This window comes from Pinus tabuliformis, chromosome 9, assembly GCF_031772625.1.
Source record: "Pinus tabuliformis cultivar Carrire ecotype Pingquan chromosome 9, CPIR1, whole genome shotgun sequence".
Classification (NCBI taxonomy): domain Eukaryota; kingdom Viridiplantae; phylum Streptophyta; class Pinopsida; order Pinales; family Pinaceae; genus Pinus; species Pinus tabuliformis.
Window position 1 is genome coordinate 773404086 of NC_142307.1, and position 17294 is coordinate 773421379.

Consider the following 17294-nt stretch of genomic DNA (forward strand, 5'->3'; position numbering starts at 1 on the left):
GATTAGAGTCAGTTGGATCAATACCCCCAATAGCCAACAATAATGATTTCCGCTGAGAAGGACATCTTTGAAGGACCTTGAGAGTAGACATAGTAGATGGCGCTTGAGCCAAATATTCAACAATGTTATAATGTTGAGCGGCTCGAGCGTTTGGATTGTACGAGGACTTTCGTAGCACACCTCAAGAAGGTGGTCGAATGGCAGAATCAGGATTAGGTCGCTCTATATGGAGAGGACCAGAACTGGATGGGGTAGAAGAAGAAGGGGTACCTTCTTTCTCTTTCCCTGCTGTTAGGGTAGGAGTTTGATAATATTTTGACCTGGTAGCCATGTTAATCGGTGTATTCATCATGAACACTTGTGAACCTGAGGAAGCGAACGACTGAGGTTGATCTACCATTTGGGTCTGTTGGGATGGAAAGGGCTCTTTCAGGACAACTGGGGTCCCTTTGAGCAAACGACTAACTTCAGATCGTCTGGGACAATCCTTAGTATAGTGATCCTCCTCACAGATGAGGCATGGATATTTGGGCTTCCGTTGAGATGCATCACTAGTAGACGACTTAGGAGGGCCCTGTTTCGGGGCATCGACTTTACCCTTTCCTTTGCCTGTCTTCTTACCTTCAAAGCTTGTCCACTGCGGTAGACTAGACAACGTGAACCTTTGAGGTTTTACTGGGGCCTGGTGAATTGCGAGAGAAATCATTGGAAGCAGTGTTGGAGACCGACTTCTATTTGGAAGAAGATTTTTCGGGGGTCTAAGTTACTGAACCAATTAATCCATCAACAGGAGGTGTAGTTGGGGACGTATATGTCGCCAGATCAAATGATGGTCTGGGCGCATCGGGTAACATATCATATAACGTGTCAGATTGTGAATAGACAAGGTCTAGATACTGGGCACGCGTGATGGCTTGTTCCTCAGTGACGCATCCACCCATAGCAATGTCCTCAGTAATTTTGCTGATGAATTATTTGGTGAACCACTCGGTCAACAAATGATCAGCAATCTCAAACTTAATTAGGCGACGCCTACGTCTCCATTCATGGATGTGATCGGAGATGTGGGTCGCAGTGTCTTGCTTGAGTGACGTTAGAAGATGGGTGCCAGTTTCATAGCGAACCGACAACTGGAAATGTGTGAGAAAGGCCATGGCGAGAGTGTTAAAGTCATGATAGGTATTTCAAGGCAACTTGATATACCACTTAGCTGCAACACCTGTAAGAGTTCGTTGGAAAAGACAAAGATGAATGGAATCATCAACGTAGGAATTCGAGGAGCACCAGAGGTGATATGTCATCACATGGGCTTGTGGATCCTCTTTCTCTTTTCCTTCAAACTTCAGACAATCACTCGGGATCTTGGATGGAATTGGAGGCCAATATGGCAAATGAAGAATCAGGTCATTCATGAGCCTAGACACATCTGACAACTCCAATGTAGCTAAGAACAGTAATTGGGTATTGAAAGGCATTTGAGGCCGATAAAAGGGCCCAACTGGTGGAACCCATCCCTGCTGGTAAGGATTCTGTCCCCATAGTGGAGGGTTTTGTCCATATGGCATTTGATTTTGTCCCCACTGTGGGTTACCATGCTCGTAGGGAGGATTCTGACCTTGAAATCCTTGAAACTGTCCAGCCATAGGCTGCTGATAAGAAACATACAGGTTAAAAGGTTGTTGAGCTTATTGACCTTAGACATATGGATTTTTCACCTGATGCCTCTGAACATAAGGGTTTTGAACCTGTTGTCCCTGGAAAAAAGGATTTTGGATTTGTTGCCCTTGGACATAAGGGTTTTGCACTTGCTTCCCTTGGACATAAGGATTTTGGGCCTGCTTCCCTTGGACAAAAGGATTCTGAACCTGTTTCCCTTGCAAAGGTTGACCTTGCTGATATGAGTATAAGGGTTGTTGCTGCTTGGGTTGACCTTGTCGCTGCAAGGGCTGACCTTGCAGTTGTAAAGGCTGTCCCTACGGTTGTAGAGGTTGACCTTGTGAGGACATAGGCTGGGAGGATGGCTGAACATACTTCATTTGTGGTTGCATGGTTTGCTGCAACGGTTGTAAAGGTTGCCCCTGTGGTTGTTGCAGTTGTCCTTGCTGCAACATTATATGCCCTTGCTGTTGTATGGATGGCCCTTGCTGCAATGAATATTGCCTTGCTGCTGCAAGGGTACTTGAACAGTTCTCGGAGTGACACCTTGAAAGTTCCAGAACTTTATTTGGCCATATCCACCAGGTGCGGCAGATGGACCAGGCTGAACATAAGGTCCAGGATGAGGGATGTAAGTCAAATTAACCATCACTTGTGAACCATATGGAACATAAGGAGGTTGGTACTGAACTTGAGCCATATGGGGCTACTGGTACTAGAAGTTACTTGACCCAGATGGACCAACAGGGTTCGGTTGTTGGTACTGGACATTACTCGATCCAGTAGGACCAGCAGGGTTTAGAATGGCACCAGAAGAGGGCTAGTTCATCCCAACCATGTGAGTTTGTAAGCCACTCAAATTTGTCATGCCAGACATCATAGAAACATTTAGACTTTTCCCCCCATTCGGTGGTACATCCTGTCCACTTACTAGAGGGATTAAAGAACTGATAGAGACATGACTTGAGATCGCCAGTTGAACCAGATGGGTTACTTGGACCGATGAAACAAGAGGATTTAGAATGGTGGGTTGCACCAGAACTGAAGTAACTGCAGAATGCACAATCGGTTGGGAGGTTGAGTTTTGAATGAACGAACCTAAGGTAGGCATAGCGTCAGACGACCAGATAGGGTTGTGATATAGCGATGAGGCATTAGGAGTACTTGAAACCAACTGAGCTAAAGTCACGTAATTATGCGGTAACTCAGGATGAACACTGGTTAGAATGCTTCCTGTGTAAGGGAAACCTTCAGGAGGGAAAGGATATTCCTGTTCATCAACAATGTGTGGAGTGGAAACCTCCGAGTGACCCAAAGAGGAGACTTGGATTTTGCGTTCTGACTCCATGGGTGAAAACAAACGATGACAGACTATTGAAGACGTTCGAGGGGATAATTCCAAAGGAACACCTTGCTGATCATATGGAATGTACGGACGCTTCAGTGATATCACAATAGGATCGAACAAAGGATTCAAAGGATAAACAACCAGTCCTAGTTGACCTTCAGAAGTTGGCGGACTCTCGAGAGTCTGGATAGGATTATCCAGAGATTCCGGACCAATGTTAGAAAGTGACCTAGTATCTGAGGGAGGGGGAGGATGAGATGACAAAGGTTGAATGCTTAGAACAATTCCAAGTTCAACACCTTGGTCCTCAAGTGACTGCGACAATTCAGGAAAAGGCTCCTTAGATGATCTTTCAGACAGAGGAGAGGAAGAGGAACTAGGCGAACCTGATGGTTCAACCACGATGACTTTGTCTCAATTAACAAGAAGAGAGAGATTGATTCCAAGGCTTTTAAAATGTATTTAAAGGTATACACATGATGTGGTCTAGAAAAAGACTAACAAGAATGTTATATGATCGTGGGCAACAATTTTTTAAGATGCAAAAACAAACTGATGCTTTTTCATGTTTTAAGAGTCAAGAAAAAAGCAAAGGTGACTCTATCACTTTCGGTTTGAAACGAGCTCGAAAGGACAAGAGCTTGTATGATATTTTATATTTAAGGAGTCAAAAAGATCAAAATGACTACTCAGGATAATATAGGCAAAAAGGATTACCAGGTAACCGTGAACTGCAAAATACCTCCCAATGAACCGAGAAGTATGGGCATGCAATCTCCCCGAATGCTGTGTTCGGTGTATCACGTTTACAAGGTGGCAGACTTGGCTTCTGATGGATAAAGGATTGCAATCTAGTGGGGTCTTCCTTTATATACGCAATGGTATGGGGAGCACAAGTCCGTATTAGCGTTGTCTAGTGCCGAAGCAAACGACAACTACTAGGTTTAAAGACGCCGGAACACGTCTCTAGCCTAGACCTTCTAAATGTGATCATTAGGTTTCAAATGCGCCTTAGGTTAATTGAATACATTTTAAAGTTTATCTTGAAATTATGTCTCAGTTTTTAGGCCTTATTGATGTGACTCGAAAAACTCCCATATGTAGCTAAATGAGACAAGACCCTTTCAATTCGATGAATTGTTTACACTAATGAGAGTAGCAAACAAACTCAAGGCAATCAAACAAGCAATTGGAAGCAAAATGACCTATTCATTACTTCATTTTTTGAAAACAAAAAAAATGAAAAACTCTTTCCAATTCCTATCTTTCATGTCAAACACACTTCAAGTAGTCCTTTCAATAGTAAAGAGAATTCATTTATTTTCCAATGCAAATGACAATGCAACTCTAGTCTTCAATGATGCTATCTAATGTAACATATTGATTCAGCAAACTAGAATTATGTATTTTTCAATGAAATGATAAAAACGAATCTTTTACAAACACTTCAATGAAATTTTTTCAAAACAATCAACCTCAGCAAATGCAAAACACAAAAGAGAATTCCTTCCAAATTCATGATGCAAAGACTCAACCAAAATAAGATGATCAATGTGATCTATGCTCAAAAAGAGACGCTTAATCAACAAACAAAACTATTCAAACTTGTTAAATGGAAATCAAAGTAACAAAAGGACTAAAAACGAAATGCAAGGAGCAATTTGACCAACAACTTGACTTGCTGAGCATGAAAATAGCTGAATGGATGATGACCTAGATGCCCTAGGGCCACAAACCATCCAAGGACTCAAGAAACCAAGTAAAGAAAAGGAAAACCAAACAAGAATATAAACCAAGCTAATGGAGCTTTCTAGTCAGGGAGAACATAGTCAAAACAAGAAAAGAGGCAAAAATCAAGAGGGCAAGACACACTGGTTATGATCTAGGGGAAACCCTGATCTTCACCTACAGGAATCGGTGCGACTGCCTAACTGAAAACAAGTGCCAGAAGGGGGTTGACGCGACTTCTTTAGAGCAACTCGCGCTGATCAGCGCTACTGTCAGAAAAATACACACACTGACGGAGTATTCAAGGAAAAAAATAAAAAATTTCAAAGGCTAAAACTAGACTTGCCACTGTAAATTTCAGACTCAGAGTAGTAAACCAGGAAAAGAAGAGAAAACTAAATGGAAATGGTGATACTAGAAAAGTTCACACAAAACCATAAAATGAAAATCAATCAAACAGAAGGATTGGCTCCCCAACGGAGTCGCCAATTTGTGGTGCAGGTAAATTCTCTGTGTGGACACAAATAATTCCTCTAGCCCGAGAGAGCGGGCCTAGCCACAAAAAAACAATATATGGAAAACTTCCTTAAGCTAGAATCAAATAAGAGGGCCTACCTCTTAGAACGCTATTCCGCTTGGTGATGATCCTGCTTCCTTACTCCAGCTACTTTTTGTTTCCTTCCTTCAAATACCTGAAACAAGAAAACAAACAACAACAACAAACGTGATAACATACAAATTGCATTCAACCTACTTAACAGGTAAAGGAACATTAAGCCATAAAATATAAGATAACACTTTAATGTAGGAAATAAATCAATAGTTGTATTCATATAAGTTCAGAAAGAGATTATAACCAATGCCTTGATGTTGTTGGTCTCCTCCGACGTATCCGGGTTTCCACACTTCTGCTAGCATCTCATGGATAGCCCTAACAATGGAAGTTTTAAGGCTTCTTCCCTTTAGTCTCAAACCAAACCAAACACACTATTCTCCCTCAAACATAAACTAGAGAGCTACAAGCTATAATATCTTGTTGGTTTTTCAAGCTCCAAAAATACTAAGATTGAAACTAGTTTTTCTTGTAAAAGGAGGGGTTTATATAGCTTGGATGGAGGGGAGATGGTTCCTCTTATCATGTGAGAGGCCTTATATCTTGGGTTTGTTCCATATTAATAGGTGAAAGGATCCCAAACTAACTTCCTCGGCTCCATCTAGCCCAATCATTTACTAGACTTCTGTTACGAAGCTTCTAGACCTGAAAGCTTCAACTCCATATTTAAAAAACTTGTCAAAAGAGGATCGGCACGACCGAGAAAAGGCTCAGTAGTGCCATACAACGCTAATCTTGGTTTTAATCTCTTCAAATCAGTGCGAGGAGGAAATGGGTCATTAGCACTGGTCTTGTAAACTGGGGTAAAAGGAAGATTCTTGGGAAATAATGTAGAAAGGGATTGTTCTGTTCATGAAGAGGGACATGATGGGAGTTTCTTCATGATGGGAAAACATGTATGGTTCACTGTAGAGGTCCTCTAGAATCGTGGAACGGGGAGTACAGGGACAATGACAAAATGTTGTGTAACAACCTTCAAGAGACTTCAAATATATCCTTCAATAGAAAAGAGCCTTCAAGATAGATATTTTTCTTTAAGATGATGGAGTGCACAAGAGAGCCTTCAATGAGTGCTTATAATATTCTTCCTTCTAGGTCGACAGGTCATTTTTCCTTAAGACCTTACCTTGTGTCTTTTTTATAAAATTATGTCTTTCAATGGATGTCTTCCACTTATGGAAACAATGTTAATCTTCAAGTTGTCTTCTTCTCACCTCAACTCTGATTCCATGTTGGAGAATCTAGTATGGCAATGTTTAAACAATTCTCCTATCCTTAATAACTACTTGTGAGCTTATCTTAGAGATTTTTCTTATTCTTTATTAGATTATTTTCAATAAACAATTATCAAGATCATAAACCATGAAGATCATAAAAGACAATGGACACAAATTATAGGCTCCAAGCTAGGGAAAAACCCCTCCAAAGGGGAAAACCCAGAAAAATATCTCTCTTCTTATAGAATCAAATCAAATGAGAAATCCAAAACTCATATAAGACCAAGTGATCCAGATGGATACTGGTGGCCACCCGCCTATTCCACCTAGACCCCCCCGCCAGTTTCATATGTTTCCTTAATTGTAGCACAATTTACTATTTTTGGCAGTTTTTCGGGTTCTGAACTTCCGTAGCTGTTTTGAGGCCCTAAACGACGTTTTTTTGGAAAAATTCCTTTGGAGATTGCCATGGAAATAACATTAAAAGCTTTAGTCCTCGGAGAGATCTTTCCAACGAGGTATCATACATGTCAAACGAAGATAATATGACCAAGTTACGACCACGGGAAGTTGGCTACCCAACTAACCCCAACGGGGCCCATAAACTCTTGGTGTTACATCTCCTCGGGTTAGGGTTTTGGTTTTTTAGGGTTTTCCCTTATTTTTCAATAATAAAAAATCCCTTGAGCCTCATTGTAACTCAATTCAGAGGCATGGATCCACCACACATCTTCTTAGAGATAAGCTACCATCGCATGAACTATCTTATTTCCATTCTGTTTGTAAGCATAGTTCAGTATTTTTCTATTAATGAAATGAAGTGTTTTTCTGCTGCATCTCTGTGTTTACGATTATATATGTAATTTGTTGCGTTCCTGTTTAAGTTCGGATCACCAATTCCACTCACAAGCCCCAAGTCAACCCTCCTTCCATAATTTTCCAATAAGTCAATGTCTCCTCAAGTCAATGATAGTCAAACCCTTCCAAAGCTAGTCAAACTTCAGACTTCAACCTCTGCAATAGAAGTTTCGACCTACATGCAACAAAATTTTAGAACTACAACAAGGTTTGCAATTTTTCCCGCCTACAATTATGAAATTTTCACATGTGTGGGAGTTTAAGGGCATATTTTTCTTTTTCTTTGACCTAAATTTCTCTCTCCTTGACTTAGACTTCCTTGTCTTTTTCACTAATTTTCTTCCTTCTTTCTCAAGAGATTGAACTTGTTTGTGTGTGTTTCAAATGAGGTCGAGATACTCTTATATATACACATATGAGGAGGTCGAATTACCCAAAATTGGGCTGACTTGAAGAGGTAGGGTTGACTTGGTCTTGTAGGGACAAAAATGACATTTTAACTCAAAATAATTTTTTATTTACATTTTCTTTTCAAAGTCCAAATGGGACTTTACTTCAAGACTTATGCAAAATACCTTTTTGACTAGAAGCATGAAGAACATGCTTGAGCTAGTGACAAATCAACTTAAGTATGAAACCCATGTTAGAAAATAATAATTATTTTTCTTCATTTTACAAAAATATACAAATTCATAAGTATAAAGATAATTATGAAGACTGAAACTAGCTACATTTTCCAACACTACGAACCTAAGGTGACTACTGTTGTTTTTCTACTACTTGCTAAAACTTATTGTACACTTGCTAACTCTAGCAACTATTTGTTGGCTTACAAAACATTTCAGCCCTTTTTCTTTAGCGGCTACAACCCACTCTTGTTATGGTAGTGACCCTTACACGAGTCCTCGATCTCCCTTGTCACCTGTTAGTAGAGAAATCCTTGCATTGGTTGCCTTTTGGTGACCTCTATGCATGTGTGCGACACCACTCAACACAACGTGGCTCTGAGCAACTCCAACTCCTTTTATTGCCCCTAAAGTATACCAAGGGGTGGATAATATGGGGTACATAAGGGGGTACCCAAGGGCATATTGTGATGTAAAAGAGGGCCACAATTAGTTTAGTAAATAAAGCCCGTAAGTGGTTATTCACATTAATGATGATTGTAAGTGGTTGACCCTCATTATAAAAAGGGAGCACAATCAGTTAGTTTAGTTAAGGATGATAAATAAATGGGATATAGTTAATAAATAAAGTGGTTAACCTGCATTACGCAAGGGACCACAAGTAGTTAGGGTTTTTTAAGGTTTTAGATCTTAGAATATTATATATAGTTAAAGATAGGAAGGGAATAGATGTGAAATTGTTAGGTCCCTATAATACTAGTGATTCCCCCATTACTATTGTTGTTGTATCCCTTATTGTTATTGTTGTGCCCATATTGTCCCCATATTGTTATTATTGTGCCCCATAGAATCCCACTATTGTTATTTTTATGCCTTTATATTATTAGTGTTAGGTCAGCTTTGGTTATATTGTGACCCTTAGACTCCTATATATAGAAAGGAGGTTTTGTCATTTGAATCATCTAAGAATTGTTTATTTATGTAATGTAAAGGAGGTTTCCCCCTCAAAGAGTCCTATTTCTAAGGCGTTGATCTATCTTTTCTATATTTTTATGAGCTGGTTCCATAACATTTGGTATCAGAGCTTTGGATTCTAGGGTTTATATGCTCCAAACAGGTCATCGTGGAATTTTTGCTACAAAGTTTCAGAAGATAATAAAAAAACCCACTAGATGGAATCGGTCTGAACCTCAGGCCTGAATTTCATATCTTGTTTCAGTATATTTTCGGAGATATAATCTGACGAATTTAGGGTTTTTGCAGACCCCCGAATTACATTCCAAACATGTGACCTTGGGAAAATCGTCATAACTTTCTCTCTGAGCATCATATTGAATTTTCATAAAAAGTTACAGAAAGAGAACAAACTGTAGTTTTTTGGATATCATTTTAAGAACCTAAGGTTGAAACAATTAATCGCGACACGTCGTACAAGTTCGCTCTACTGAACTAGTCTATACTCAGGTCATCGTGGGAGATTTTGCATAACTCTTCATTGGAGAATCCAAACTTGATCATACTTGCGGGGTTAGAAAGATTACTCATAGGGTTACAATAGGAAGAAATTTCATACCTTGGGGATCCAAAATTATAGAGATACATCAGATTCAATATCGAGCTCCTACAAAGTGAAAAACTGTGTATAGTTTTTTTTAAATTTTTGCATAAGCTTGGTTTGAAAATTTAGTTTGAAGGAATTCAAAGGGCATAGTGAAGCATTATTATCAGTAATTGATGCCCCGAAGAAAGAAAATGGAAACACCTAGTAAGCAACCTGAAAGCTATATCATGACTCATGAAGAAGAGGAAGAAATGTAACATGATATATCAAAATTACGAGACCAAGTGCAACAAATTTCACTCGCACAAAAAGTAACAGAAGCTAAGATGGATGGTTTAAAGAAAGACGTAGAAGCTAAGATGTATGGCATGGAAGCTAAGATGGATGGTTTAAAGAAAGGCATAGAAGCTAAGATGAATGATGTGGAAGCTAAGATGGACGGCGTGGAAGCTAAGATGGATGGCATGGAAGCTAAGATGGATGATTTAAAGAAAGGCATGGAAGATTTGAAGATAGATTTGACAAAGTTTCTACAAGAAATGCTTACTAATGGCGAAAGGGTAGTAAAGGAAACTCATGATGAGAATAAAATAAATGTTAATCATGATTTCATAGACTCTAACGTTGTATCAAAGAACCACCATGTTCCAAAGATCGATATGAGGAAGTTTGATGGCAAGGATCCCAGAACATGGATACTACAGATGGAGCAATTTTTCGATCTCCATAATGTGCAAAACACACAAAAGGCATTGCAACTTTATATTTGGAACCAAATCAGTTTGTATGCTATCAATGGCTTTGCTCTAGTAAACAAATTGTCACTTGGGCTATTTTTGTGGATGAAATGATAGCACATTATGAGGATACAAAAAGCAACACTTTTTTTAGCCAATTGATAAATCTCAAACAAAAGGGTTCAATGATGGAGCACATTGAGGACTTCCAAAAATTGAATATAAGGGTAAAAGATATTCCAGAGGAGCATAGGATTGATGTGTTCATAGGGACTTTAAAAGATAACATCCAACATGAGGTTTGCCTTTTGGAACTAGATTCATTGGAGAAGGCATTCAGGTTGGCAAGAAAAATGGAAAGCAAAATTATGGCAACAAGGAAGCCTACCACTCACAATCATAAATATGGAAGTGTTGCTGCCCCTAGCCATCCACAACCTACAAGGTTGACACCACAAAAATTGGAAGAAAGAAGAGAAAAATGGATTTGTTACAGTTGTGATAACAAATACACTAAAGGTCATAAGTGTGCTGAGAAGAAATTATTTTACATAGATTGTGGAGAGGAGGAAGAAAATGAACAATAAATGTCAAAAAAAGAGGATATACACTAGGAACAAACCATAGAAAAAGAAGAAATGAATCCGACCATATCTTGTAATGCATTGGCTGGAATTACCACTCCTCCAACTATCAATATAGAAGGGCATATCAAGAAGAAAAAGGTAATAGTGTTGATTGATTCCGGAAGTACCCATAATTTTATTAATTGTAAGATAGCCAAGGAATTGAATTGCTTTCTATATCCAGCACCAGAGTGTCAAGTGATGGTTACAAGTGGAGGAACCATAAATTGCTCAGGAAAGTGCCATAATATCAAGCTATCCATGGGAGAATATGTATTGAATAGAACAATGCTTTCCATTCCAATGGGTGGTGCTAATGTTGTACTAGGAGTCTAATGGATACAATCCTTGGGTACAATAGCTTTTAATTTTCAAGAACTTTTCATGAAATTCTGTTCAGAAGGAAAGGAGGTTGAATTAAGGGGTATCGTAGGGAAAACGGGAAAGATAATTAGCTCTAACGGAATGAAAAAAGTTCTAAAGAAAGAAAAACAAGGCATAATTGCACAATTATGTTCAATAGAGGTTTCCACATCGAAATCATCCATTTCTCCAGATCTCCAAAAACTCTTGGACAATCATTCCAAGGTATTTGAGACTCCCAAAGATCTCCCACCTATTCGTGATCATGATCATGCTATTAATTTGATTCCAGGAAGTGTTCCTCCAAACATCAGGCCTTACAGATATCCTTATGTCCAAAAGAGTGAAATTGAAAGTATGGTTGCAGAAATGCTAGAGGTTGGTATAATTCAACCTAGTCAAAGTTCTTTCTCTGCTCCATTAGTATTGGTTCACAAGAAGGATGGATCATGGCGCATGTGTCCAGATTATAGGGAGCTCAACAAGCTCACTATTAAAGATAAATTTACCATTACTATCATTGATGAATTATTGGATGAATTGCATGGATCAATTTACTTCACCAAGTCGGATCTTCGTTTAGGATATCATCAAATCAGAATGAAGACTGAAGACATTCCAACAACAACATTTAGAACTCGTGAGGGTCATTATGAATTTTTGGTCATGCCTTTTCGCCTTACTAATGCACCTTCTATATTTCAAGGTTTGATGAATTCAATTTTCAAACCCTTCCTTAGAAAATTTGTGTTAGTATTTTTTGATGATATACTAATCTACAACAAGTCTTGGAAGGATCATGTCCAACATGTTGACATGGTGCTCAAACTATTAGAGGAGGAAAAATTATATGCAAAAATCTCCAAATGTTTCTTTGGAGTACAAGAGGTGGAATATCTGGGTCATATTGTATCTCATGAATGTGTTAAGGTAGAACCTAGCAAAATTAAAAACCATTTAGGAATGGAAAATCCCCACATCCATAAAGCATCTACGAGGATTTCTCGGGTTGACAGGGTATTATCACAAGTTTGTTAAGAATTATGGGAGAATAACAGAACCTCTAACAACATTATTGAAGAAAGTTTCATTTTCATGGACTCCAGAAGCAACTAAGGCCTTTGAGCATCTTAAAGAGGCAATGTGCCAAGCACCAGTCTTAGCTACACCGGACTTCACAAAAACCTTTATTGTGGAATGTGATGCCTCAGGAAATGGAATTGGTGTTGTTTTAATGAAAGAAGAAAGACCCATTGCTTTCGAAAGTCGTCCAATCAAAGGAAAGTATTTACACAAAGCTATTTATGAGAAGGAAATGTTGGCAATACTACATGCACTTAAGAAATAGTGACCCTACCTAATGGGAAGACACTTCAAGGTAAAAAAAAATTATGATAGTCTTAACTACTTTTTAGAACAAATATTATCTTCAGAAGAGCAGCAAAAACGGGTCATAAAGATGTTGGGTTATGAATTTGAAATCATCTACAGAAGAGGGAAGCAAAATGTTGTGGCAGATGTACTCTCAAGAAAGGACAAGGATGTGGAAGCATTTCTTTGTGCCATTTCTATTATCCAACCAGATTGGATAAATGAAGCAAGGGATGAATGGAAGAATGATGAGGAAGTGTGGGCACTCATTCAAAAGATAAAACAAGATCCTAGTACATCTGATACATTTAGTTGGAAAAATGATTCGTTATGGTACAAGGATCGGTTATACCTATGTAAGAATTCCCAACTCAAACAAAAGATTCTTAGGGAATTGCACACCTCTCCCTTAGGAGGGCACTCAGGATTTCTAAAAACCTACCACAGGGTTAAGAAGGATTTTTTTTGGGATGGCCTTAAATCAGATATTCAAAAGTTTGTGGCGGAATGTTTGGTTTGCCAACAAAATAAAGTTGAAACAATTAAGACCCCAGGACTATTACAACCGTTATCCATTCCAAGCCAACATTGGGAGGATGTTTCAATGGATTTTATCACAAGTTTACCCAAGTCTGAAGGAAAGAGTGTTATCATGGTGGTAATTGTTAGACTTACCAAGTATGCACACTTTTGTGAATTATCTCATCCATTTAAAGCGAGTACAGTTTCTACTGCATTTATGGAAACAATTCAAAAGCTACATGGAAACCCAAAGATTATTGTAAGCGACAGAGATCCCATTTTCACTGGAAATTTTTGGACATAATTATTTTCTTGTCTTGGTACTCAGTTAGCTCATAGCTCATCTTATCATCCTCAATCTGATGGTCAAACTAAGACAGTAAACAAATGTTTAGAAGGATATCTTCGTTGCTTTGTATCTGATAAATGAACACAATGGGTCAAATGGTTGCCTCTAGATGAATGGTGGTATAACACTTCCTTCCATACTGCAACAAAAATGACCCCATTTATGGCACTTTATGGATATCATCCACCATCCATCACATCATATTTAAGAGAAAATTCTAAGGTTCAAGCAGTGGAAGATCACATCGAGCATCAACAACAGGTTCTCCAACTCTTAAAGGATAACCTCACCTTGGCACAGAATAGAATGAAACAATAGGCAGATCAACATTGCAGTGAAATAAGTTTTGATGTAGGTGATTGGGAATTCCTACAGCTACAGCTATATAAACAAATGTCCCTCAAGTAAGCTAAGAAGGATAATAAATTATCACCAAAGTATTATGGTTCGTACAAGGTGTTGCAAAAGATAGGTAGTATGGCAAACAAATTGGAGCTTCCTGCAGCTTCCCAAGTGCACCTAGTTTTCCATGTTTCATGCTTAAAGACGGTTATAGGTGACAAGCTTCTAGTTCAAAATATATTGCCAGAACTTGATGAGGAAGGAAAAATCATATTGGAACCTGAAGTAGTCAAAGAAACAAGAAATCGACAACTACAAAATCGATCAATTTCAGAGTATCTCATCAAGTGGAAGAACTTACCCATTGAAGATTCCACATGGGAGGATGAGAATTTTATACAGAAGCATCTAGAACTACTCAAGCATTGAGGACAACACTTTCTTGAAGGAGAGGGGCATGTTAGGCCCCTATAATACTAGTGATTCCCCCATTACTATTGTCGCTGTATCCCTTATTGTTATTGTTGTGCCCTTATTGTCCCCATATTGTTATTATTGTGCCCCATAGAATCCCACTATTGTTCCCACTATTGTTATTTTGTGCCTTTATATTATTATTGTTAGGTCAGATTTGATCATATTGTGACCCTTAGACTCCTATATATAGAAAAGAGGTTTTGTCATTTGAATCATCTAAGAATTGTTCATTTGTGTAATGTAAAGGAGGTTGCCCCCTCGAAGAGGCCTATTTCTAAGGCGTTGATCTATCTTTTCTATCTTTTTGTGAGCTAGTTTCATAACAGAAATGTTGTTTTGTATTGACAAACACATGGTTTTTGGAGTGTTCTCCTTAAGGAGTGATTGTATGGTGTTACCCTACATCAAGGGTTTTTATTAATAAAGAGTGAAGCATTTTATGTTATTCTCAGATTGGATCTTGGATTTATTTTATTAGATATTTATTATATCTGTAGGTTTATTACTAGTGGTATAAGATATCTTTTCTTGGCAAAGAGGGGAGATTTTTTTTTTCTTTTTGCAGGATTTTATTTTGGGAAATAGTGGGCGGTGACTTTCAGATCAATTTCTAAAAATTTTGGTGCATAATTTTCAGAAAATAATTCCAAACCTAAATTCCTCTCGAGAAAATAAACAATTTCAAAAAAAAAAATCATTTGAATCGAAGCCCATATAGAGATCTCACTGATTTAAAATAAGCTATTTTTCAGAATTTTTTTCGACAAAAAATAGTGGGTGATGATTTTCAAGTCAATTTCTGGAGATTTGGTGTAGTATTTTTAGAAATTAATCGTAAACCTGAATTCCTCTCGAGAGAATATACAAAGACAAAAAAATCGTTCGAATCAGTTTTCGGAAGGAGGAGATCTCGCTGATTTAAAATCAAGTATTTTTCATAATTTTTTGTGACAACATGAAAGTTTGCAGTGCTTAAATAATAGAGTTCCCATCTTGCGATTCTAGTGGCATAACAAGATGCAGAGTGGCCATTCCATTTCCAAAAATAGGCTATAATAAGAATTACGAGCTATATTGGCTGAGTTGTGACCATGTGAATATTTTCACCCCAAAGTTAGTGATTTATTCTTTAATAAAAGCCTCATTCTATTTTTGGGGTTACAACAAGATGATTTTCATAGGAAAAGTTGATGGTCTTACTATAGAAGAATACATATAAGATCAAAAGTCAAAATACCCAACAACTTGGACAGCTTACCCATGGTCTAATTTCATAGATGAGGCTCGAATATGGTTGAAATCACTTGACTGTAATCAAATGGGGGCACCTTTTGATGTGGAATTTGAAAAAAGTCCATTTGGCCAAGTGGTCTCGTGCTAGGAAGAAGAATACTGAGAGCTATGAGGGTTTATTTTTTTCTAATCTCTCCATATTATAGGTTCATGAATGTATTCACAAGTAGAATGTCACTGTTTCTATTAACCCTAGTTGCAAGCAAAACCTCATCATTATGAAAGTGGTCAAAAGATTGCAAGTTCCAAGACAACATATTGCAAGCACACACATTTATGGTGTGCACATTCAAATATTTACGGACTTGCTGGTTACCATGGATAAATATGTGTTACATTCAAACTTTTATGTTGTAGATACAAATGGGAGGATGTTATTTTGGAATATCCTTGGATGGACTCAGTTGGTGTTGGACACATAATCTATTAAGGGTTATGGTGTGGAAGTTGAATAGTCAAAGGGAGTCCAAGATACCTTGGAATATGAACCCAACGGTCATAACAATGTATTGTAAATGTATATCTTATGAATAATAAAGGCATCTGATGATTATCCTTCAGATCCTGTCTATTCCATGTATGTGTTTAACATGGTATCTTAATAGGTGTTTTCCTGCCCTGCTCAAATTTGAGTCACTTGGTTTGTGGCCTTTATGTGCATGTCACCTATGCCATCTCTTTTTCCCTCGTTTTTGTCCCTGTGAATGAATAAGATGTTGTAGGGTTACCAATTTATATGTTAGTTTGACTGTTACACCTTGCGCTGTGATAAAAGTGGTGGTTTGAATGATCTTGTCATTCCTCACTACGATGACTGTAGCGAACCCTGGTGCATGCAATGTTACTTCTTCTGGAAGCATTCAAATGCTTGCTAGGATTTCACCGAGAGAGTTGGTGAAGGGTCCATCTATTTCCGCTACACCACTCTGAGGAATCAGTCAATTCTTCTTCTCTCGAATTTGTCACTCTAGTCCCACACTCATTCAAAAATTGTTTCTCTGCCCCATTGTTAAATATATCTACCTGTCACACTATCTATTGGTTTTTTGCCAGAAATAGTCGTTGTCTTTGCAACCTGATAAAAATTTGGAATATTCTCTGTGTAATTCACGTTCATTCATTCCTTCTCTTAGAGAAATAGAAAGACTGACATTTTTAACTCCTTTCTGACGACTCTGTTCCCAGTACCATTGCTCTAACACCCTAATATTTGTGCATTGCTCATACATATTTGTGTACGTTGATCGTTGCAATGGCTCTGTGTTTGAACAATGCATTAATTCTCTATTGAATTCTCTATGCATAACTCTTAAATGTCTCTTCTTGTGCATATCTATGCGTTGAAGCTTTGATGGTCGTCGTATGCGTTAACATCCCTGTTTTATAAGTGCATTGGAATTTCCTATGCATTGAATGGTGTGATAAAAAACTTGTATATATGTGTTGAAGGTGTGTTTGAACTCATGGGGAATACAAAAAGTTTTTAGACTGAAAAGTTTGGGTTGTATTAAATCCTAGAATGGTGAATGTATTGTGTTGAACCAGTGTGATTCTTCCTTTGTTATGTGCATAAAAAATGCATTGAAGCTCCTTCTGGTATGTGTGTT

General features: G+C 38.1%; 1 protein-coding gene across 1 annotated transcript in view; it reads left to right on the forward strand.

Annotated features, from left to right (window-relative positions):
* The first annotated feature begins 2017 nt into the window (after positions 1-2017).
* Positions 2018-17294, forward strand: part of LOC149151007 (uncharacterized) — a 29732-nt gene continuing 14455 nt past the window's right edge. Inside the window, exon 1 of the mRNA XM_089443027.1 lies at positions 2018-2287. Coding sequence (XP_089299153.1) covers positions 2018-2287 — 270 coding nt within the window. The remainder of the gene's footprint in view (positions 2288-17294) is intronic.